The sequence below is a fragment of the Microtus oregoni genome, unplaced genomic scaffold (assembly GCF_018167655.1).
Source record: "Microtus oregoni isolate MIOR12 unplaced genomic scaffold, Mior012 000011F_ref0000422, whole genome shotgun sequence".
Lineage (NCBI taxonomy): Eukaryota > Metazoa > Chordata > Mammalia > Rodentia > Cricetidae > Microtus > Microtus oregoni.
In genome coordinates this window covers 33658648-33671030 of record NW_024543070.1, presented here as the reverse complement: position 1 = coordinate 33671030, position 12383 = coordinate 33658648, and the positions used below count along the sequence as shown (strand labels likewise).

Genomic DNA, 12383 nt, shown 5'->3' with positions numbered 1-12383 from the left:
TTCTGGAAGGCAATATGACTAGGATGCAGCTAAGATTTGGGTTCACCCTATCCACATGTGCCTCCTGTAATTTTTCCTCAATCATTGTCAGTTCCTTTTCTGCTTCAGCTGTCAGTTTTCTTGGACTATTCAAATCTTTATCACCATCTAAGGTTTTGTTTAAATGAACTATTAGATCAGGGGTTATCCCAACAGCTGGTCGTAGACTGGAAATGTCTCCTAACAATCTTTGGAAGTCATTAAGAGTCTTTAAGCGGTCTCTCCTAATTTGTGCCTTTTGCGTTTTAATTTTCTCTAACCCTATTCTGTAACCTAGGTAATTAATAGAATTTCCTCTTTGAATCTTTTCCGGGGCAATTTGTAATCCCCACCTAGACAAGACTTTCTTTACTTCTTCAAACATCCTTTCTAAAGTATCTTTATTTGAATCAGATAACAAGATGTCATCCATGTAATGATAAATGATGGACTTGGGGAATTGTTTACGAATTATTTCCAATGGCTTACTTAACTTACAAAATATTGGCACAGTGTAGGACTATTGAGCATACCCTGTGGGTGGACAGTCCATTGATATCTCCTATTAGGCTGAGAATTATTATAAGTAGGCACTGTGAAGGCAAATTTTTCTCTATCCTTTTCTTGTAATGGTATAGTGAAAAAACAATCTTTCAAAGCAATAACTATAAGAGGCCATCCTTTTGGTAACAGAGAAGGCAAAGGAATTCCAGATTGTAGTGGGCCCATAGGTTGAATTACTTTGTTGACAGCTCTTAGATCTGTCACTATTCTCGATTTACCAGATTTCTTTTTTACAACAAACACCGGAGAATTCCAAGGGCTGGTTGATTCTTCAATATGGTGAGCATCTAGTTGCTCTTACACCAGCTGTTCCAATGCCTGTAGTTTATCTTCAGCTAGAGGCCACTGTTTGATCCATATTGGCTTCTCAGTTAGCCATTTTAAAGGTAGGGCTGTTGGTACCTCTAAAGGTTTGGTATTTGCTGTATGTTCTTGTACAGCCTGAATGGCTGGTGACCTTTTTCCATAATACCTCATCATATCCTTCCCAGAAATATGAGTTCCTGGAACTACAGGAATGTTAATCTGGGTATTCCATTGCTGTAGCAGGTCACGGCCCCATAAATTTATGGCAATATTGGCTATATATGGCCTTAGTCTTCCTATTTGCCCTTCGGGCCCTATGCATTCAACCCATCTTGTGCTTTGTTTTACACGAGATAGGGTTCCAATTCCCAGGAACTGAACATCTACCTCTTGAAGAGGCCAATTTGGATGCCAAGATTCTGGGGTAATGATACTTACATCCGCACCTGTGTCTAATAAGCCTTCAATAAAAGTGCCATTTATACAGACTCTTAGCTTTGGTCTTTGAACATTAATAGAAGTCTGCCAAAATATATGTTTACTCTGTCCTACTGGGTTTTTTGACTCATCCTCCACACGTATTTCATCATTTAGACCAGTATTACTTTTTAAAGCAGAAATTGGAGCTTTTAATTTTCTTGTTGAGGCACGTTCTCCACTGTGACTGGGAATGACTGGGCCACTGTTGGCTTGGGGGCCTGCGAGAGGCCCCTCAAGGAGTTTCCTGACAGTATCGGGTTGCCTTGTTTGTCTGTTGTTGACCTGCATTCATTGGACCAATGTCGGCCTTTACCGCATCTCCTACATATACCTGAAGGCCTAGGTCTCCTATTTTTGTCATTCCCAGAGGAGATAATATTCCTAGAAATTCTGTGCCTGCAATCCCTTTTCAGATGTCCTAATTTACCACAATTAAAACACCTGGCAGTTTGATGTCTCCTCGTTGCTGTGGAAATCGCTTCTCCTACCCAAGGTTCATCATTATAACTAAATGTCTCAACATTCATCGTAGGCTGAATCCATTCATCCATAGGTGCTGATGTAGACTTTAAAGGCCCAATTATCTTTTTTCATTCTATGTTTGCATTCTCAAAAGCTAGAGATTCAAGAAGTATTCGTCTAGCTTCAGGATCTGTTACCCCTATGTCCAGAGCCTTAATTAATCTTTGCTAAAAGTCAATAAAGGGTTCTCTCAGTCCCTGCCTAATTCTAGTATATGATTCAATCCTTTTTGCTGGATCTTGTATCCTATTCCAAGCATTTAAAGCTGCTTGGTGACATAGACACAGTACTTCATCATCATAAAGAGCTTGGACCTGTGGATCAGCATATTCTCCTGTACCAAGAATTTGATCTTTGGAAACCTCGACACCTTTTGCTCTTCCTTGCTGTTCCATATATTTGGATTCTTCTCTGAAATAAATTCCAAACATCAAGGAAGGTCCATTATCTAAAACTGCAGACACTAACTGATGGAAATCATGGGGGGTACCTCTACCATTGGAAGCCCAAGTCCTTATCATTTCCTTTACATATGCAGAGTGCAAGCCAAAATTAACAATAGCTTGCTTAATTTCTTTTAGATCATTCATTGCTATTGGCGTCCATCTAGCTTCTCTGACTCCCTTTGAGCCTTTAGAAGTTGACGCTTTGTCAGAATTAAGTATAGGGTATGCCGCTAAAACCTTGGGTAAGCCAGTTCTAATAGCTGGTGTTGGCATTGTATCCTGTCCTTGTGCCTTATTACTCTGTTCACCAGCTCCGATCATTTCTTCAATCATTTCAAGTCTTTTTATTATTGTCTTTATTATTGTCTCTTTTGAATCCTGAATCTCCTGACCTGCATGAGTTTCTAGTAAAGTTTGTATGGTTCTTAGGAGTGCCATGATCTTCCTAAATGATAGAATATTCAAAAGAATACTGAAGCCTAGTAACCAGTAAATTAAGTTATCCCCATAGTCATATAAACCTTGCATGATATAACCCATTGTATTGGCAACCAGAACAGTAAAATTTGGGTTGGAAACGAAAACTGCCATATTACCTATTATCCAGCAGGTGGCGCTGTTGCCAAGTCGTGAGGAAAACAGAGTCCTGTTTCAGAGTCCGCCTAGTATTTGTTAAAAGCTGGAAAATGTAAGTTGCACAACAAAGTAAATGTAATTAAATCAATTCCAGAGACGGAACCAGAAACCCAGAATCCAGGGGTAGAAAAGAGCAACCTGGAAGCCGCTTATGCCTCCACGTGACAGAGTCACCCTGAGAGGTAGCAGCTTTCAGCAACCGCATGCTCTGGTTCGTGCCACTTAAGAGCTGTGCTTGCAAGGGAGATTTAAAAACGACTCAGAAAAGAAGAAACCACTAGGCAGAGACTACGTGGGCCTGTGGAGTTTAAATCCACGTGGGGAGGCCAAGGATGCCGGCGGGGGCTGAGAAAGGGAGGGCTCCCACCAAGCCGAACTCGCGGCCGGCAGCCGAGCGGGGAAAGGAGGGGTTCTAAAACCAAACGCTGGGTGCCAACTGAACGCGTAAGTCATAAACAATGCCACACCAGTTTGGAATTATGATTAATAGGGTGGTATTTATTTAAAGGGAAAAAAACTTACAGATCACTGTCAGCCCTCTGCGCAACCAGGAAGGGAGTCTAGTCGCTGGCGGAGCAGGAAGTGAAGAGAGAGAGGAGAGGGAAGTGGCCGCTTTTTTAAAGGGATAGAGACCACGACCCAGTGGGCTGGTATCTCAGCGGCGATAGGCTGGAGGAGTGGCAGGACCTCCCGTAACATGATAGTATGTACACAGTTTAATAGAAGAATATTATGGCGTGTTTGGTTGATGTTTCTGGGAGGCCTGCCCTATTCTGTGGGCAGATCAAGGGACAGAAAACCTGAGGGAAGAGGCAAGAGAGCCTGGAGCAGGGGAGAGAGTGAAACCTGGGTCAGAGTATAATATATAGGAGAAGAATAAAAACTTCACATTACTGTTAAATAATGGAATGATAATATTATTAGGAAACTTGAGAAATTTGAATGAGAAATGGGTTGACATTATTGACTCCTAAATAGCCTTTTGTTATATCTCTACATAGAGAAAAGAGAAATCTTGGGACATTGGCTCCATTATTATGTTTTCAGAAAACATCACACTTTTTACACCTGCCCTCAAAGTAACATTGCCAGATCTTTAAAAAGGAGAAAAATATAATAATGTAAATTCAATAATCATGTATGATATCAAAATTATAAAGATTAAAAAATTAAAATCTCAAAAGCAGTTGTAAATGTACAAATAATTTAAAACATATGATTGATGCCATAGATTTCTGAAAAATGTTCTATCAATTATGTTTGCATGAAAGCAAGTGACTAATACAGAATAATATTCCACATTATTTAAAGACCACTTTCCATTATAGTATTGACAAGTGTGATATCATTATATTCAACAAACTATCTCAGAGCAAAATATACAATTGGCGAACAGTAAAATAGGTAAATTTGATGTCATAGGCTGATAAGCATTATGTAAGACTCTGGTAATGTAGAATGTTTTTCTTAGAAATGGCATTTCCTTTCTCTCAGCATAGGAGCAGATCTGCAAATTGTGCCTTACAATTCTTTCTACTCCCTCATTTTCGTTATTTCTGCAGGAATGTTGATTATCTGCTCTCACTTGAACACTTTACATTCACTAAGAATGTTTGCCAAGTGTATATGATTCCATGATTTCATTGTTAAGGTTAAAGTGAACTTAGCAGTGAAAAAAACTCAAATTTTTTCCTAAAGACTGATTCAGGAATGGTTTGGTTTGCATAGAATTTTTAATTCATTTTCTCTTCAGATATGTTTGCAAAATGAATAGGATATCATTTCCATACCAAAATAAAACCCCATGTTAGTTGTCAAAAAAAAATGTCTTTCAAATGGTGTTTTAGAAGTAGCCATATTTACTGTAACAAGACCAAAATTTAACTATAAATTTAAACTGAACTTTCTCCTCTTTGATCACTTTTGGTAAGGTTGTTTCTGTTTTGCTTGTTCTTTTCAATAATCAAGCATTTATGCCGTTGCACTGTTCACTCTGGTCTATTTCCTTAGGTTTAGTTCTCATCTTCAGTACGTTTCTCAGGATTTCTTAAGAGTTTGGCTTATTCTTATTTTCTGTGACCCAGAAGTTCACTGAAAGGTTGTTTGCATCTGTCACACTTGTCCATGAAGAAACAGAAAACTAAAAACTTTACCCTTTGACTTACTTCTCATTGTTTTTAATCTGATTTTCTCAAATGGCGTTGGCACGGAAATTATCAAGAACCTTTCTAGAAGACCAGAGAGGAGGAGACCATGCGGCTGGACCTGAATGCCAGCACCTATGAAGAGGAGACAATTACAGATCACTATGTCTTACTAAATACCCTCTGCAAAGGGGTCTTTGCTGAGGTGAAGTTGGCTTGCCACCTCCAAACAATTATGAAAGTCGCAGTTAAAATCCTTGCGAATGGTGAGGAGAGTGATGGTAATAATAGGAAAGAACTCAACATCATGAAAGAGCTAGACCACCCGTATATAATAAAGCTCTTCCACATCATTGACAGCAAAGACCACACCTATATGGTGTTGGAGTTTGCTCCTCATGGCTCTCTGGTCACGCACATTGAGGAGGGTGGTCCTCTTCAGCAGACACAGGCCCAACACATCTTCTGCCAGATTGTGTGTGCAGTGCACTACTGCCACGATAATGACATTGCCCACAGGGACATGAAGCTTGATAACATCCTGCTTGAAGGCAAAGGAAACATCAAACTGTGTGACTTTGGCATGGCTGTCAGAGTCAGCTCGGGGCAGAGATGCAAGGGATTCTGTGGCACTATTGAATACTGTGCTCCAGAGCTATTTTATGACACAGAGTATGATGCAAGGGCAGTTGACATCTGGAGCATGGCAGTGGTTTTATATGCAATGGTGACAGCGAGCTTCCCATTCAAAGCAAGAACCTATCCAGACATGAAGGAAGTGATGCTAAATCCCATATACTACATTCCTTACACACTCTCTCAAAACCGTTTGCTTGTGCACCTCATTGTGCACTTGTTCACTGTGAACCCTGAGCAGAGGCCCACAATATATGACATTAGGCAGCACCAGTGGATCAGAGACAGGGAAGAATTTTGGAAACTCCCATCATCCTCAGAGTTATTCTCTAACAAACCAAATCCCAGCATTGTTCAGGCTATGTGGGGTATGGGCTACCATCCCAAGGCTATTAGTGATTGTCTACATGAGAAAAAATTCAATAACATCATGGCCACATACCTCATTTTAAACCATGGATCACCTCAGGACCACACTAAATCTATCACTAATTCCTTGCAGGCCTGTGTGGCTGTGTCATCAGCAGATCCTCTCATGTCCCTTCCGCCTAAGAGGAGAGTGAGTGAGCCTGCCCTTCACACCCTCGCCCTGCTGGCTGAACATCAGGGGCATGATGAGAAGTGTTCAAGCAAGCAGGGGAGCAGAAGCCTGAGCATGCCTGCTACCTTGTGCTGCCTGCTGAAGGAGGACAGCCCTCCCCACCCAGTACCCACAAGTCTTTCTGAGGTTACTCCTCTCCTGAGCAGAAGTCTGTCAGTAGGTAGCATGGTTTGCAAGGAGTGGTCCTCAAGATGCCCAGTCTCTGAGTGCATTTCTTCTGCACAGTGTTTGTCCTGTGAGAAACCCCAGGAAGTGAGCACCCCAAAGAATAGCTCAGATGCTCAGAGTACACCCTCTGTAAGAAAGGAAAGGGAGACACCTCAGGGTATGAGCACCACTGTACCCCATGGAACTCAGAGATCTTCCCTTCAGACAACATCCAAGAACAACTTAAAAGGTGTCCTTCCTGAAGATGTAAGTGCAGCCTCTGCCAGCAGTCTGTCCAAAGGCTGGAAGAGGGTTAAGAAGAGAATTGGGAATTGTGTGAGATTTCTGTGTTGCTGTCTGCCCATCTCAAGAAAAAGCTATGTTTCTCAGAAGAAAGAGGCACCACTGGAAGGAGAGAGCAGTGCAGGTGTACACACACAGCTAAATGGGGTGCCCAAGATGCACTTCAGTTGTTATTAATCTATATGTTTTCTAATGTCCTTTGTGACCATCACATGATAGTTAAGGTAGGTAAATTAGGAAATCTTATTTCAAAAGGAATGCTTCAAAACCCCACCACAACCTTTACCCTGAAATGTTTAAGGTAAAGTAGACAATAGTGTATAAGAAGTAGAGGCTTTAGAGGCAGTCAGAAGTAGTGTTATCTAAAGTAAGAAAGAATTGTAGAGCATCAGAGGCTTTGAGGGATGAAAACTAAAAAGACCACGAAGAGTACAAGAAGAAGAGCCAACGGAAAACAGATGATCCAGAAGGATATAAGAATCAAGAGTCTGAAGAATATATTTCCAAGTTCTTAAGACTGTGCCTTCCATAGGTCATTATCATCTTATGTACTGGATCATTGTAGAAGATGAGGTTCCAGTTCTATTGACTGAGATAGCCAAATTGGGAGCAAATTGGGAGACATGCAGGAAGTCCAGATGACAGAGTGTCGTGTACTCTAACAGAGAAGTCCAGCACCAACCACAGGCTTTTCCACAGACAACCATTGTTGACAGGAGGTATGTCCAATGGCTTGCCTTCAAAAGCATCATTCTCTGAGAGCAGCCCTGTGCCAAAATTCTCACCCGAGATACTCTTGAATTAGAAGTCCCAATGTGCTGGTCTTCCATGACATACAATATCAATACTAATTCATCTGTCTTTCCCTTCAAGGTCAAGGCCAAGAGAGATTTTTTTTTCCACACTGGACAGAGTGAGTCTACTCCTCCCTCCCTTCCCCTCCTTATATTGTGTTTACAGGCAGCCTGTATCCATTTCCCTCTTTTCACGGGAGACACACCCACTGCTGGTTTAGTCTAGCTGTTGGTGAAGGGGCCCTTACTGTGGGGTGCTTGTCAGAACCATATTTGTCTCCTAACAGGAAAGTGACAGCAAGCAACAAGGAAATGTGTATCACTGTGGATGAAATTCTGGGATGTTGCTCCAGTTTGCAAGGTAGGTATTGCTTGATTGTCCTGATACTGGTGTACAGTGGACACCTGACTTATTCCACGGTCTTGGAACTACTTTTTGGTTAGATCCCACATCATGGGTCAGAGGGTCACACCTACACAGAAACTTTGGACTATTGATTAGAAGCATTCTGCTAGGATCCTCTTTTGAAAGTTGCAATGGTGTTGTCATGGACACACTCTTTGCAGAACCAATGATGTAATGAAGAGTGGCCACTCAGAAGGGACTGAATGCCAGGGCTTATCTGTGGGTCTCATGGCTGAAGGTAGCACTGAGAACACTGATTTTCATCCTGTTGTATTAGAGAGGTATCTGTGATGTGTTTTATCCTTGATACTGATCCACAGAAAGATAAGCATGAGGCTTCCAGAGTCAACCGTTTTCAACTCCAGGGACGTGGTCATTAAGCTCATGATGCAGAGGAATAAAGGTAAGAGGACACACAACAGAGTCATGGATTCAGAGTGATTGTGATATAAATTGTGTCAAGTAGCTCATCTTTCCCTCTGTCCCTAGCTGTTATGGAAGAACAGTTTGTGTATAACAGGTGAACATCATCTTACCCCTGTATGGAAGAACAATCACTGCAACTGGCAAGATGCTTAGTCTGTACTGGGTTGAAGAACCATGAGAACCAGAGTGCACACAGCTTTGCAAGGAATACCAGACTGGAGTGGCAGACCTTCTTGTTTATGTGGCCATACCTGCTCTGCATCAGTGGCGATTACTAAGGCAAGTATCAATCGTGATATACTTTCCTGAATGCAGTGCCTGGGAAGGGGAGACTTAAGTACAGTAGCCAGGTCAGTGAAACCCAGGAGATACAACCAATGAGAATCATGGGCTCCAGACTCACATGACAGACTCTACAAAGGCAAATCTCAGAATGACCAGCTGTGATGTTTATTTTGACATTTGCCTTTGGATAAAAAGGACTTTCCCTGATACTAAAGCAAGTTGCTATCTTTATCCTTTTACCTTAGAGAACAGAAGTCAGCTGAGTTTCAGACCCCCACATCCATCACTTCCCTCATTTACTGCCTCTCTGTTGGATGGAGCAAGGGCAGGGTCTGTCATTACCAGCTACTTGTAGGAGGAACTTCACATGCTTTATCCCTAAGCTGTCCACAGGTGTCCTCCTCACAGAGCACAAAGCTTAGCCCTTAAATGTTCTTTTGGTCATAACATATGTGGTTGGCACAATGCTTAAAGTACACCCACTGACTGGTTTACATAGCCACGGTGAGCCGTCTGGTACAGGTGGGTCACATGGAGTTCTTCAAGTCAACTCCAGATGTCTCATTGGTCACCCTTTCCTATTATCTGCAGGTTCTTTGGGACATCATCATTTGTGGAAGCTCATTTTCACCAAGTATGTATCCTGTCTAATGTAGACAAGAGGACGTGAGATGAGGTGCAGGAAGCAGAGTGCCTATGTTTAGACATGTTGGTGGGAAAATGCTTTTCCTCTTTTGATTCCAGAGTCTGATGTCTGAAAAGTTGCAGAGAAATCATTCCCTGTCCTCTGATGCCCCTGATGAACCCCTAATGATGTTGGCGTGGGGAAGGTCATCTTGGACAACAATGAGCATTATACCTGCCTCTTTAATTCCTGAATTTCATAAAGTAAACCTGCCATGATCTGCCAAAACCACAGTTCTTGTGCCTGTGGATGTGGAACTCTCAGCCAGTTTCCCCATCGATCTACAATATTCCTTCTCTTGTAGGTGCCTGGCCACATCCTGAATCGTGACCAAGAGGATTCCTAACCTGAGGACTTGCACACTCAGCCCTAGTGTCAGTGTTGAAAAAGGTCATCTCTGAGTTTGGGAAAGCTCAGAAGTTCTACACAGCTTCAGGAGGACATCCTGTGCAGGGCAGTGAGATGGCTCATGTTCCATCATCCAGCTTCAGAACCTGCTCCAATTTTCATCAAGATCTGAGGATAACAGAAGGATCCCCTAGGAAAGCCATCCAATGTATGTTACCTTTAAATCTCCAGCAGACATTCATGCTGTGTGTTTCTGGATAGTGTAAAAATGTCACCTATGCCTCTCTTTTCTCAGAGCTGACCCTGGAAAACTACCTGAGCAGAGAAAGAATGTGTCACTACAGAGCCTTGGGACACACAAGTGCATGTGTGCACAGCCTCTAAACTAGAGTTCCTGAAAGAGGCAGTGTCCTTGGACCTTCTCTGTCAGGCCACCAGTCACATGATAATGGTACACTTGATGTCAGTCACTTATACTGAGAAAATACACATACAACAAATACCAAAGTACCAAAGTAGGTTTCCTGCTGAATTTACACCAATTGGCAAAGAGAACATTTTTCTTATCTAAAGGACTTTAAACTCTCAGTGACCCCTGTCCTCCACTCTTATCACTGTTGTTTAGCTGACAGAACTTTTCTCAGATAGACTTGAAACATGTCAAACTGCTACTCAAGCACTAAATATAACATCCAACTGGGTCCAATCCTAAAAGTGATGGCAGAGGACAGGGGCGACTCCTCCAGACCCTTCACTTCTGGTTCCAGCCCCTCACGCAAAGTCTCAGAGATCCAAAGTGTTGGACATGAAAGAAACAGAGATGGAAACATGGATTCAAACACAAATCCCAGCAAGAGATCCACCTACATCGCATCAGCTGATTTTGGCAAGGACACCATTAAAAATCAAGGCAGAGAACATGATCTATCCACAAAAATCTGCAAGTATGAAAAGGCAAACAATAAGGAACCATTAGAAAACTGAACACAAATTCAATTACTACAGCCTACTCCCATGCAAACACTACAAAATTCATGTAAGAGATGCAGAAGAGATCTACATAAGTTCCAGCCTCTTAAGGAAGAAGAAAGACACAGCACAGAAGATGAACTCTGGCCGCACGAGTTTTAATGACATTAGCCAAAAAAATACAGACGGAGGGAGACTGTATTGTAGGACATTGAGACAAAGCCTGGACACTGTTGTCTCAGCCCAGCAGACAACAAATCCCTGTTCTAAGACAAGATGGTTCAGTGATGTGCAGCAGGAAGGAGTGTCCAGGCTGACAACCAGATGTGTTCTGCTCACCACTCTTCCACCCATGTGACCCTCAACGTTACTGCATGAAGATATGGTAAAGAAGCAGAATGAAGACTCTCCACAGCTGGAGGCTCATTTCCCCCTCTGACGGTCAACTATACTCTTGACTCTCAAACACCTCAGCCCAGAAGAAGAGGGATGCTGAGGATTGCACGGATGTGAGACTTTTTTGAGCTCATGAGTCTCCATGCTGCTGCTGGAGACCAGAGAGCCTAGCGCTGCACATTCCCCAGCACTGCTCCAGTCTCAGTGTTAGATGTCAACCCATGCAGAACACAGCCTCTTGCTGCTCCACAAAGTATACAAGGAACCAGTCTGTGCTGGAAACCTCACATATATCTCAAAACAGCTAGGTGTCAGACCCTGATGGACATCCGCAGCCACAATCCACATATCCATTTAGATATCATCCCTTACCTGACACTTTTCTTACTCATACACTCATACATTGTCACCCATATACATTAATATGGCAGTTCAGGATGTTTCTTCTCCCAACAACTCCCACACCAGTAGTAGTAAAGATCCTTCACAAATGTCCCCTCCCATCTGCTGTGCTAAACAGCATTGCTAGTAATTGGCACTGCTTGAGATGTCTGCCACCATCTCAATACGTTGGGTGGTATTAGAACCAGCAGGATACCACCCCTTGAACAGCCCTATGTGATTTCTTCCATATCAAGCCTTGCGGGAACCAAACCATGAAGCCCTAAACATACTGTATATCAAATTCAACTCGAACACCCTTCCACCCCAACTACAAGTCACTTTTTAGTGCTACTAGACAGAAATTGCACCCCCTAGTCACTTGGTCAGAGAGTGTGCTGCATAGTCCATGATAATTTCCCATGCATTGTAGATTACAAGGTAGTTTAGTTTGCAGCAGTGAAAGTGGGGTGAATGGTTAGGCGTTCTTCAGGGACTGATATCAAGCGGCACATTCAGGACTCGAAATACAGAGAAGGCACATAAACAGGTTTGATATATAACAGTGTAGGAGATAGTTACCAACAGGGCCTGAGACCTAGAATTCATGTGTATTCCATTCTCCCTTGCAAAATCCACATACAATTCTAGGTTTGTGTCAGTGGTAAGCTTCTGCTAACTGCAATACTACAATACTAATTTGTGAATCCCTGCTGCACACCACCATGTTTCCCAACACACACTGCTTAGTATGAACACAGGGGGATCATTCCCCACACCTGACACCAGTATGCATACAGCAAGATCAGGCCAAACTTGTTATCGGGATCTTTTGTTCCTAAATCCTCTTCTCTGTCTTTTTTTCTCTGTCTCTGTCTCTGTCTCTCTCT

The 12383-nt window shown here is 42.4% G+C and overlaps 1 protein-coding gene across 1 annotated transcript; it reads left to right on the top strand.

The window, feature by feature from the left end:
- Window positions 1–5225: 5225 nt before the first annotated feature.
- LOC121453183 (sperm motility kinase X-like) lies at window positions 5226–9745 on the top strand. The gene is made up of 2 exons (XM_041659718.1): window positions 5226–6836; window positions 9704–9745. Exons 1-2 carry the CDS (start codon window positions 5226–5228, stop codon window positions 9743–9745), a joined length of 1653 nt encoding a protein of 550 aa, XP_041515652.1.
- The last annotated feature ends 2638 nt before the right edge of the window (window positions 9746–12383 follow it).

Coding starts and splice junctions, on each gene's coding strand:
- LOC121453183 (XM_041659718.1), top strand. CDS start 5,226: ATGCGGCTGGACCTGAATGCCAGCACCTATGAAGAGGAGACAATTACA. Junction 6,837..9,703: donor AGAAGAGAATTGGGAATTGT/GTGAGATTTCTG, acceptor CTTCTCTTGTAG/GTGCCTGGCCACATCCTGAA.